This window comes from Tinamus guttatus, unplaced genomic scaffold (assembly GCF_059628265.1).
Source record: "Tinamus guttatus ecotype Peru unplaced genomic scaffold, ASM5962826v1 Tinamus_guttatus_pri_ptg000472l, whole genome shotgun sequence".
NCBI classification, from domain to species: domain Eukaryota; kingdom Metazoa; phylum Chordata; class Aves; order Tinamiformes; family Tinamidae; genus Tinamus; species Tinamus guttatus.
In genome coordinates this window covers 7267867-7280662 of record NW_028289006.1, presented here as the reverse complement: position 1 = coordinate 7280662, position 12796 = coordinate 7267867, and the positions used below count along the sequence as shown (strand labels likewise).

The following is a 12796-nucleotide window of genomic DNA, read 5'->3' as shown; positions in this document are numbered from 1 at the left end:
TTTTCAGTGGGAATGATTTCTAAAAGTATTAGTTTTGGTTGGGCTACTTTTCATTAAATATGTAACAGGAATCATTGCTTGCGACCAATGTTGAAAATGTGTTAGGTAGTTTTTCTTCACTTTTTATTCAACTGTCTTGTTAAAATACAAAAAAAAAAGTTGTTTTTTCTGATATTTAAGTACAATGAAGCAACATTTATTACTTCCTTGAGAACATATGAAACATATTCATTGGTAAAGATCATTTCCATTTTTTATTCTTCCTGTCTTCCCTGAAGCAAGATTTTTTGTTGATTTTCTAAGCATTCTTTCAATTTATCTTCCGTCAATGTGAGCCGTTGTTCCAGTATTGAAATAGTCTGCATGAAGAGGACAGCACCTTCAATTTGTTTTTATATGACTTGCACAGTATAATGAAAGTATGCAACACAGTAAATAAAAAATAATTATTTTAACTAAACAAGAAAAAAAATCTAAAATGCCTGTGTTGTAGCTCTTCCATTATTTACTATTATATTCAGTTACAATGGCTTTGTTTTCATAAAATATTCCCCCTAGGAGTATGTATTATATATTCATGTATATAATGTACATATAAATTATTCAGAAATACTATGCCAAAGTTACAAGTATATTTCAATAGAAAAACAGACATCACTGGAAACCGATGTCTTCCAAAAACCTAAAAGGTACTTTTCAAACATCCAAAAGGAAATGTTAGGAAAAAAAGAATACAGTTGAAAGGCTATTCTCCGAGAGCTCATCCTTGTTTAAGAAAGGTAAATTTCTAGATACAGGCTGACAATTTTGAATCGATGGCTTTTTACTCCATACTTACCACAGCTTATTTCTTGAGATAACATATATATATGTACATATATAACATGCACATATACATGCACAAATAGCAAAAGAATGTAGAAAAAAAACTTAGGCACTCCCTTTTGTTTTGGTTTAATGTTAATATCTTACAGACTATAGTTGTAACTCAAAACATAAATTGACTAACCCTGGATTATTTAAAAGAAGTACTAAGCATCTGCAAAGTGAATCAGAGTTACTCACTGAGCCTAATCTTTGCACTTTTTCAGTGACACTTAGAATTATTCCACTGCTTAAATGGATAAATCAGTACCTCAAGCACTAGGTTTGGAAAAGGATTTAATGACATGTTGCCAATTTACCTTGCTCATCCTCTTCTAAAGCATGACTGTTCAAGCCAGAATCTGATAATATCTAGTCAACAGTTGGCTTCTGGTAACTCTACACTAGATCTCGCTACTGAAAAATATAAACCTTTCTCTCTATTTAAAAATACACTAGTAAAATCAACACGAAATCTCACTATTGTAGAATAGCGACTTTTTCCGCTGAGAGTTAAAAACACACCAGTAATCTTTGTGACTAGGTAGCAGGAAGGATTCACTTCAAGAAATGCAATATATTTAACATCTGCTGGATGGAAACAAAACAAAACAAAACAATCATTTGTGTATCTCATCATTGAAAATAACCCCATACACTTCTATGAATATGGTTGCCGGATGACTTTTTTTTTTCTTCCCCATTGACAGCACTATCACCTTACACGGTGAGTGTTAGCTGTTATTGTATACTTACTAGAGTTAAAACATCCAGCTGTTCCACTATGTGCTCCAAAGCATTACCCAGGGTTGGAGAGATGCCTCTCTGCTTCTCCACGTTAGGCACAGTGGATTCGCTGTCAACCTCTGACTTCCTTTTGAGACTTGTAGCCAAGCCTGAGGCTGGGGGATACTGTGAATATTCGCTGCTGACATCATCCTTAAATGTAAAAACACCATTTGAAAATCCAGTTCAACTTGCCCTCCTTTAATCGGAATCATGCAGAAAGACAGGTAGAAAAAAAAACTCTTTTTTTTTTTGTTTTAAATTATGCAAAAATCTATTTACACATATATTGACACAAACAACTCCCTTTAGATTTGTTTTTTGTACCAGGTCCAATTCATAATTCTTCAATTCATTCTGACTTAGGAGAGAATTTAAGCTGTAATGGACGAGGCAATAAATATTCATGGTGTACTGAAAAACTGCAGAAGTCTTTACAATTTCAACATGAATATGTTTCAGGTACATATGATTGAAGAACTAAATGCTTTACTGCTGCAGCTTAAATTAAAGCTTGAATAAATACTTTGGCAAACCAGAGTTTTCTTCAAAAAGATAGCTGTAGTTCACAAAGGAGTTCATTCAGAGCAATCATATGGATCACATCTTTCAAATCAGAGTAGATGATCACAAAGGTTCCTTCCAACATCATAATATGAAACTTTTATTTAGTATGAAGTGACAAAAGATATCTGTTCTCTTTTTTAATTAAAAAATATATTTTTCAGTTATTTATTCAGTTCCATTTTGAGAAGCCAACTCCTTCAGCGAACAAGAGAAAGAAACTAATGAAAAGACCCACAAAATGCAAAATTAAGAGAGAAATAATTTGGATGTATATAAACATTGCTTCAGGGTAAGTAAAATAGTATGATCTTTCCCATCACTTCTGTTTTCATTTGTGCCCCCAAGTTCTTAATGGCACTTTTGAGGCAGTAAACGTTAAATCATCACTAATTCACTCGATGGCCCTTCATAACTTTACCCGACTTAATAAGCACTTGTTGAGATTTCTTTGGAAACTTCTTATAGCTTAAGATAGTATAGAATAAACTAAAACAATCTGAAGCAAACATATTTTATTATATCTAATTGTAATATTCACAACCATTGTATAAGGAACCATTTCAGCATTTACAGTTCCATTGTCTCTCTGAATTGTCCTGAGAGTTGATTAAAGTGTCCATTAACTACAGAAAGAGGAAATTATACAGTCTTATCTAAAGTATATATAACATACAATATTTATAAAGTATCCAAAATATTTGTTGCAAAGATAAAGAGATTTTCAAATGAAAGCTCTTGAAATCATTGTGATCTATTAAAAAAAAAAGCTAAATCTCTGAAATGATCTTAAAGAACTTAAATTGCTAGATAGAATTAGTGGCAAATATTTGTAAGATTGCCTACTGATGATGTGTCACCAGCACCAGGAAGTTTTAGAAACAGTTTAGACAACTCTCTGTCAGAAATCATTTATGATTTATATATCATTCATATATATTATATATAAATACAAATACAAATATAAATATAGAATATGATCATCCGCTGCCTTTGAACCTACCAGGTAGTTATCAGACAGTGATGGGTGAAATAGTATTGTAGCATCGTAATTTAAAATATGTGTAATGCTAAATCATACCGATATTTACAGGATCTGATACCACTGCAGCATCCACAATACTATTCCTGTATCTTGTTCGGTGCCATCCCGCACAGTTCTGGCCATACGCTCTGTCTCTGAACTTCCAGGGCTGATTATTCAGAATTTTTCTTTCCTAGTGCCAGGGCTGTGTTACATGCCTGTCCCTCGTTCTCCACTAACAGCAATGATGGAGCAGGAGGCGACTCTTGTCCACCATTTACTAGGCAGAGTTTTTCTTTTTACCTAGTGAAACACTAGGAAAGAGAGCAAATCAAAACCTACCGAAAACAGAGTCAATGGGAGACGGCAGGTCTAGAGAGGGGAATGTCTGAAAGCAGGTAAGGTAAGGGGGTTTTGTATCTTTGGAAGAAGAGGGTGAAGAAGTGAGACTCACCAAGTGCAGAGCATAGGGTTTGTCACAACAGTGGCAGATATTCACACATACTTTTCAGACCTTCACTCGTAATTCTACAAAACTACACGGAATGCTTCTGACAGTTTAACAGCACTGTAGTATCCAGTGATACTACTGGCATTGACCTCATTACTGTGAAAGAACCGGGTTGGTGGACTACAAGGTGTCCCAGTTTTCTGTGCCTAGTGACTGAGCATCTCATTGCTCAAGGTTTGATCCAACTCATACTGAAACCTACCAGTGATTTGTATAAATGCGGGAACAAGTCAAAAACAGAGTGTTAGACACTGAACGACAGATTTCATGTAACGTTAAGCACCCAGAGCTGTTCTACAGAACATCCTAATGGTTAAAATATTTCCTCAGGAGCACAGAGCAGTGGGCTTCTCAGTCTAAGGCTATTTAAACTCACAGCCCACGTCACAGTGCCTTGTCAGCTAGTCTGTTACCTATTAAGGGTGAGAAAAGGGTCCCTTCCAACCGAGCTATTAGAGTTTGGTCCCTGGCCAACAGAAAACAGCTCTCATTCAATGGCTAGGCTACTCTATCAGAATTAGGTGAGCTCTGTTCCCATGAGCAGCTCTACATTTTAAACAATGAATGGATAAAATTCATAAAAAGTCTTTAGTAGCAAGGGTTGGAACCCAAAACATCTCCACTCCTAGCTATCAAGTCCAAAATGTATTTCCTATTTAATTGTACTTTGCTTTAGCTCTTTGCTTTACAGTGTTAAAAGTCCTCAAGAGAACATGCTTTGAATATCTCAAATCCTGGCTTACAATGTATCCCATGTATTTTAGATGCTCAAAATACACAGAAGTTTTTCAGCCTAAGACTGTTAGAATCTTATCTTTTCAAACTTAGGCATGTGAGATAACGTTTCAGTCATATCTTAGAATTGCTCAGACTCACTTGCCAAGTTATATCTGGGGTCTTTAGAAAACAAGATTAAATGAAGCTTTTTGGTCTGTTTACTAGATCATAAAATGGAGATAGGTCCAAATGGTGGTTAACATGGAAAAGACTAAGCTTGATTCAGCATTTAAAACATTAAAGAAAAAAAATACCCCAAACCCTCAATTTTATCTGTAAGCTTTCACTGCTTGCCTAGTAGCTTCCAAATCTCAACTACTACTAGCCAAATTTGACAGAGGCAGTGTGATCCCTGACTGAGCTGCAGCAAAGGCCAGGGAAATTGAAGGCACGTAGATGAGGCACACACATGCTCAGTGAAAGGCAGGCAGAGTACCATATATTCTGCATGGCAGCAGTCAAGCAGTCCAGTGCCATTCGTATGCCTTAGGAAATGCAGGCAGCTGATAAGAGTTAAAGCATCACTGAAAAATCACCAGCCGGGACAGGAACAATTTGTTTGTATTGTGATTTCCTATCAAAGCGAAGCTTACGCAATCATCCTTTTTTCACACTCGCAGGTGTCCTCCTAAAATTTTGGCACCTGTTGCTGATTTTCATCAAATCTGATGGAGAAGCACGAGTCTCAGAAGTGATTAAGTTCCTTAAGGTCTCAGGAAAAAAAAAAAAAAAAAAAAAAAAAAACATGACAGACATCTTAGAAGTAAGTGTAGCTCAATGGGGAATAAAGCTGTGAATTCCAGAAGTGCAAGAAACGTTGATGGGAGCCCCTGTCTTCTCAGATAGCAGTCATCTTCTCAGACAATATTAATAAAAGCAGAGAGAAAAAAAAAGAGTAGCTTAGTTTGTCTAGTGTTCATGGATACTTTGAGAAGTAAATTCATCTTCCTGCTGATGGAACAATAAAACTAGTTAGACAATGCAGCCAAACCAGATGTAAATGTATTTAAACTTGAATCAATATTCTTTGACTTTTTTTTAAGACTTATTGCTTTGCAAATTCAGTGTCCTTGATAATTTATTATTTCTCAAGTACTTAAAAATAATCAAAAATAGACTTAACACTCCACGCTATTCATATTAAAGACAGGTAATTAAGAGTTAAACTAAGACTTAAAATTAATTTAAACCAATGGATATTTTTAGGTCCAGAAGAGGAAAACAATCTGACATTATTAGATATCAACAAGATTTTCTAAAATCAGTTCTGCTTTAAGGTGGATGTTTCTCAGTTTCTATTCCAACAAGCCAGCTGTGTACAGACTGAAAAGACTTAACGTTTAAGCTCCCACAAACTGACTACGGATTTTGCTATTAAAGCTAAACTAAATGGGTCCTTCTAACCCAAGCAGGAAGGCAGTCAAATTGGGCAAATAAAACAAATAACAAGCTAGATAAAAATCTCCCCCAATACCTTTTCATATAGTGAAACTGTAAAGTGATCCAAAATCCAATGTATCAGAAAAATGGGCTCTGAGAAGTGCTTTGTAGTTCAGTAAATTGACACCAACATTGCCAATTCAGCGTATTAGAAAAGTCTCCTAGTAATCTGATGGGGTAAGCAGGTAATTGCAATTCTTCTGTTATGTACTCAGAGACATATGGGGACAATGCGATATAAGAGGGCTAACATAAATAAAGCAGGGATCTCACTATTCCTCAAGCCTGGGAGGATCAAATATAGTTAAGAAAATAATTAAATTTTCAATATTAAGAATAGAGAAATGACATGAAACAGTTTCCAGCTTAAATATGTTATGCCCATATGATTGTACGTTCAGGTATGGAAAGTTTTTTAAATATAAACCTGATACCTCATAAATATAAGTATATACTTAATGTCTCAAAGCATTCAAAATCTCTGTAAATATCTGGAAAAGTGACCAGCTCAGTGAGAGGACCTCAACTGCTGAAATCTGATGCAACACTCATATGCCAAGACCTTGTTATAAAGGAGTGGCACCAGTCTAAATAGATGTCCTTTAGTTTTGGATACCTATCAGTTATGCCCATCACTGTCATTCACCATAAAATACTGTTTTATAAAAATGTTTTTTCAAGGAACTCTTCCTACTGAATCCTACTCTTTTACATAAGTCATTTAATGAAGTGAGTGTTCCTCTTCCTTCAAACTAGCCCCTTTCTAAAGCAATCTAAATATTACCAGTTCATAAACAATATTTTATTGATTGCCAACAATATAGTAAAAAAGCCTCATAGTAGTTCAAAACCCAAACTCTCTGTAAGACTTCAGAGCTATAGCATATTTTGAGAGAATAACTTTGAATAGGGCAATCAATTTTAAATTGTTACTTCTGAGCAAAGCTAAAAAGAAAACTAAAATAACTAAAACGGGTACAGTGTTTCCATTCATAGACCTTTAGTAATAAAATAGACTCACATTTGAGCAACTTCATGTCAGCTACAAATAAGGAGGAAAAGGAACAGATTTAATTAATCAATAGGAAGTTATTACCATGACATTACCAAGCGGATGTTCAGGAGAAAATTAAATTTAGCCCATAAATGATGTCATAAACAGAAAAATATAATTGCTCATCTTTGTTTTCTGTCAAGCAAAATAGCCAAAACTCTGTGGGTGGTACTTAATGAATCTGTGGAAAATGCTTATACATAACCTTGTCACCCTTACATATTCCCAGTGTTTTCCCATGAAACTTTTACAGATCAGGGAGACAAAAAAAGAAAAAAAGCCTTGAACACCAGTGTCCCTTCATCTCATGATGCACAAGGATAGAAACTGGGTAATGCATCCATATATAAAATGCTTGGAGTTTTATTTATAGAGAAATAAAATTCTCCAAAGTAAAAAAGAAAAAAAAAAGAAAAAATCCAAGCCTGTCATTCAACTGAAAATCATTAGCCCTCAATCTTCTAAGAGCTTTGAATTCAGAAAATATATACAACAGCTTTCAAATGAATACCCTAATGATCTTATAATTAAGATGAGCTTAATGAAAAAGTGACATTGGTAATCTTCCTAATGAATCACAAAAATTGGCATGGCCTGCTTTTTAAAAATAATCCTTTAAATTTTGAACACATGGAACATTTGACTACTAATAGTAAAACATTGCTGATACTGTGATTAAAACAACTACAAACAATTAGTCATAAACAGGGCACTGAGCACAAACAGACCAAAGAGCAAAGGCAAAACGCTGCAGTCTCCCATCCACCAAATCTTAATTTCCTGTTTTGCATTTCAGCAATAAAATACAGATAAATTATGTAGCATATCCATAAAAAGTTCTAACAGGCATGTCTACTTTTAGCAGAACTTTTTCAGAACAGCAGAGAATACAGAGTTTCACAATTAATTCAAAGTCTTGCTTGGCTTCTTAGTCATGTTAAACTTCTCCAGTTCTTAAAAGAATCCAAACTAAAAACAAAACATTTGAATCGAAAGCACTGTATGTAAGAGCACTTAATGCAGCCTGTCAAGGAAATTTTTGGTTTCCTTCTCTCCAGCACAGGTATAGTCACTGAAAGTTGTACATACTTTAATTTACCAGGACACGAATTTCCAGCCAACAGGCTGAGAATTTTTTTTTTTCCTTGGCAAAACACACATTTTCACCTAAATGAGCATACCACTTTCCTGGTCTTGCAAACAAGAAATTCAGCCTGATGCTATCAAGATTTATAAAAGTCATGAAGCTAGCAGAGAACAATAAAAAAGTTACTAAATTGTGATTAAAAATATCAGCACAAAATTAACTGAAGTCCTGATGCTACTGCTATGACTAATTAACCAATGTTATGTATTTTCTACTACGATTACAGCTATATTAAATGTATTATTAGTGGAATGGCATAAAATAGTAAACTCTTCTATTCACAGAAATATTCTGAAGAGACTGTTTTATGTAAAGAAATCATACGATACTTTACAAGTATTCTTTCAAATATATATTGAATAACTGATTGTGTTGTTTTGCTGTACCTCTTTTTTTTTAGCAGACTTTTATTTGTGATTACTACTGATGGTCTGAGAAAACGCAGAAGCAAGGCACTTCTAATGCACTACTCCACAAATATTTGAATATGTAAACTTAGTAACAAATAACCTGTTTCTACAAGATTTTTCTCAACTCTTAGATTGCCAGTAACATCAAAGCTTTATTTAAAAACAGGAAAAGGTGGCTTTTTTTGACTTTGCGCATTTTCTGCATTGATGTTAATTTGTTTAAAGCTAACATCAACAGTTCCTTGCGCTGCCACAGTCTGATCCTCTAGAGGGATCCACGAAAGTGAATAGCTGTGCTATTTCCACTGGATTTCTGTACACTTACACGGTACCTTGGCACAATCAGTGTCTGAATTAGCATTTTCTGTTGTTTAATGCAAATTTATTTACAGCTTATCTTGCTTTTTAAATTCAGTTAGGATAAAGTTAACCCTTTAAATGAAATACGAGGAGTAAATACAGTAGCTATGCAGTTTGTAATGAAGAAAAAAAGAATCCAACCTCTCAAATATATTCTGCACAATCCCCAAGTTTTAAGCCTTTAGAGAAAAACATTTTCTCCTCATAATGTAAACAATACTATTTAAAAAACAAACAAACAAACAAAACCCCACAAAAACACAGGCAAACAAACAAATGGACACCCTGCACAAACTAACCTATCTCAGGGACAGAAATCATTACATTCTCCATTTGCAAAGGTGAGAAATTCCCTGCCAGGAAGACAATTCTAAATATAACAGCTCAGGAAGACCATATTCAAACACTTTCATAAATTATAAAAATACTTATGTACACCAGAGACACTAAAAATAACAGTATGTACCCTATGGCACAAAGGTAAGGGATCTTCAATATATCTGGAAATAGCTTCAGCAGGAAGCTCTGTAAAACTGAGAAGGACAGATAATATGAAACCATAGAAACATTCCCACTATTCACCATCACAAAATAACTAACTGTAATTTAAACAAATTACTCTGGACTGCATGTGAGCACACATACCAGGGAATATCTTATAGCTAAAATTAATCCTGACATTTCAAATAGTGACTTTTTTTTTTCTTAAAACTCATATAGAGTTCTATTAAAGACTCTGCTTGCAGAACTTGCTATCTATACCAGAGCAGAGAAAGGCTGAAAAAGGGCAGGAGAAATACTTGTCCACAAACTGGCAGCATAATTAAACAGATATTTGAGGTGAAGTTATGAAATCAGCTGAGTAACCGTATGGCCAGGGCTTCCTTTCTAATACTATAAATAGCACAGTCTTCTATACTGGACAGCACAAATCTGAAATAAATATAAAGAAGAAAATTGGACTCTTTCATGTAGCATCAAGGTGGAAGGCTGTGGGCAAACTCCCTGTGTGCAGGTGGGCAGACTGCAGAGGGCATCGAATAGATGAGCAGAGGGGCCGGGGTCAGTGTAGACCCGGCCGTGGGGCAGAAGAGAGGGCCGTTTTGACAGCTTTAGGGTATCTGAAGTGGAAAGAAAAGTTGTAGACTGTGACGGGTGTGGAAAAGAAGAGCAGGAACAGAGCTAGACAGTACATTTCATCATCCTGTGCGAGGAGGAACCGGCGCTGTGAACCGCTCCGGTTCTGCCTTGGCGCGGGAGCAGCGTGGGTGTTGGGAAGTGTGTGAGTGCGGGCACAGGATGCCCACGCGGAGCATTTCCACGCGGACAGAGGAGGGCTGTGCTTCCACACTGCCTGCTCATGGTTTCCTTGTGCCTTCTTCCCACCACTTAGGGAACTAATTGAAAGCCTCTCCTCTAGTCCAATAGCTAGCTATAAATCTAGCCACGCTTTACAAAGAAACAATACCTGGTAGCAGTATGATTTATTGTCAGAGTCAGAAAAATATATAAGCGCTAGCACTTCATTTATCTTCTTAAAATAGCTGGCAAAGTCATCTATTATACTCCTTGGCATTGTTCAAAAAGAATTTACAACAAATAAATAAATAAAAAGATTGCTCAACAAACCTAAGTTAAGGAATTTCTCCACTTGAAGGAGTATTTATTTCCAGGAGCATCGCATCAAGATCACTTTTCTCCAGCTCAATTTTTCAAACTGAATCATATACAATGTATCACAATAGGTATTTATATAATGTCTTTATACTTAACCTTTATGGTGAAACAATTCTTAATGAAGTTATACTGCATTTACATAAGATGAGCTAAAGGAACACACTTGTCTTAAATGCTGTATCTCATTAAGAACAAACAAAAATATTGAAAGGAAAAACTTGAAAGATTCTGCCAGGACAAAGAAAAGCATTGAAGGACATGGGCAACATCCCCCTAAACCCTGCAGAAAACTGAGGACACCTGCAGTGCGTGTGCTCCACAGCCAGGAGGCCGGGAGCTCGATTCTCCCCAGGAGGGGCTGGGAGGCTGCACAGCACTGCCTGCAAGGCAGAGCCTCCCCTCCCGTGCACAGCCAAGGGCTACAGCAGAGCCCTTGGTGACTCTTTTGTTGCCACGTCTTCCTGGAGTTCTTTATATGTATATATACACACACATATATACAAAGTGTAGATATAATACACGCACAGCCTTCTTTCAAGGTTATATGTGAAACCACCAGAAGCTCCTTCATGTTGGTACAGTTGCATCCGTATCAATGGCTTTTGCCAGCATAAGGATGTCAGTGATACGGTATGAAGTATTTTTTTGTGCTGCTTCATACCAGCAAAACTCATGGCAACAAAATTTATTGCACAGCCCAACCTAAGTTGCATCCCATTAGTGGGTGCTAGGAAGTGCAGAGCATTCACACAGAAAGACTTTCCTGGGAGGTCTCCTTTTGTATGAATTCTGTCTGCACTTCCTTTCAAAGTAGGCGTTGCAGGAGGGTATTCCAATGTTTGCTCCATGGAGCAAACAACGTCCTGCAATTCAAATTATTTACAAGAAAATGACAGGGAGTAAGAAGCATTAGGAACCAAGTTAACAGTCTAGGACACGAGAGCCCAAAGAGAAGTCCAATGGTGCCAGTAAATTGCTTGCAGACTTTGCCAAAGAACCAGATGCTACTGTTAGAATGGAAAAAAAAAAAAAAAAAAAAAAAAAAAAAGAGATGTGTAGCATTTCACAGCTTAGGATTTAAATCTCCCTACTACGGCCAGGAAAATAATATTGTACTATGCCAGCATGGTACAACGTTCTTCAGCATTTCACGGAGGTTTTTGTCAACAAAATGTTACATTTATAAAGGATGGAAGATTTGAGGAGGTCATCTATAATTTAACAATAATGTAATGGGAAATACTCAAAAGCATAAAATGAAGTTTCAAGATTTTACTTGAGAAGTCAAATTTATATAGTTTTATCAGATTTCATTTAACAACTGGAGGAAGAACCAAAAGTCCACACCGATCCATTTCAGCATTAACAAGACACAGAGCTTTTGGACATACTATCCAGTTTGTATGGGAAAATACAACTTAGTGCTGTTGAGTTGAGCTCAAAGGTGAGATTTTTAAAAATTACTTAAGTAGCACTAACATAACTTTTTCTTACCTAAGGCAGCTGAGCTCTACAGTTTACTGTAACAGGAATAAAATTAGGTAATTGAAGAAAGTTTTTGGAGAATTACATAAAAATGTCCCAAAAATGAAAATTTGGAGTGGTCTAACATGCTAGTTATGGTCTTGAATTTATTTTAATTAGTACTCTGTTACAAACATCTGTCAAAATACACACATTACTCAGTACCAATTAAAATGCTAAATGTCTTGGCACATTAGATTGGTAAGTAGACTCTGCTTGGTTGTATTAAAACAAGCAATTCAACAATAGAAAAAAAATACTGCTAAAACATTAAGATTGCTAATAATAGCTTTTTTTTGAAATGTTTCATAATTTTCTCCCACTTTTGCTCTGTGACAGTTGGAACTTTAAGAAAACCAAAATAACCACCTTACTGATACAGGAATATGTTTTGCAGTTCTAGCCATTCATTAAAGATCAGATTCAATTAAAAATCTCACTGTGAGGACCCAAGGAAGTGGGTTTTATTGCTTAAGGAATTCACTAGCTACAATGACTTTAAAAATCTTCTCACTTCCTGTCACTTCCTGACAAATGACATTTTAGTCATTTTTTTTCCTATCTGATGTGACAAGAACTAGCAAACAATGGGAGGTGACTAACTGTGCCCATGTGATAAATGGCAACACTGCTCTGACCTGAAACTGGGGGGTGGAGG

At 35.7% G+C, this 12796-nt stretch overlaps 1 protein-coding gene across 2 annotated transcripts in view; it reads right to left on the bottom strand.

Annotated features, from left to right (window-relative positions):
* Nucleotides 1-212: 212 nt before the first annotated feature.
* Nucleotides 213-12796, bottom strand: part of POC1B (POC1 centriolar protein B) — a 49822-nt gene continuing 37238 nt past the window's right edge. For both annotated transcript variants that reach the window (XM_088532928.1, XM_088532929.1), the window contains 2 exons: nt 1621-1803; nt 213-359 (listed from right to left, as the gene is read on the bottom strand). In XM_088532928.1, coding sequence (XP_088389054.1) covers nt 255-359; nt 1621-1803 — 288 coding nt within the window. In that variant the 3' untranslated portion in view covers nt 213-254. The remainder of the gene's footprint in view (nt 360-1620; nt 1804-12796) is intronic.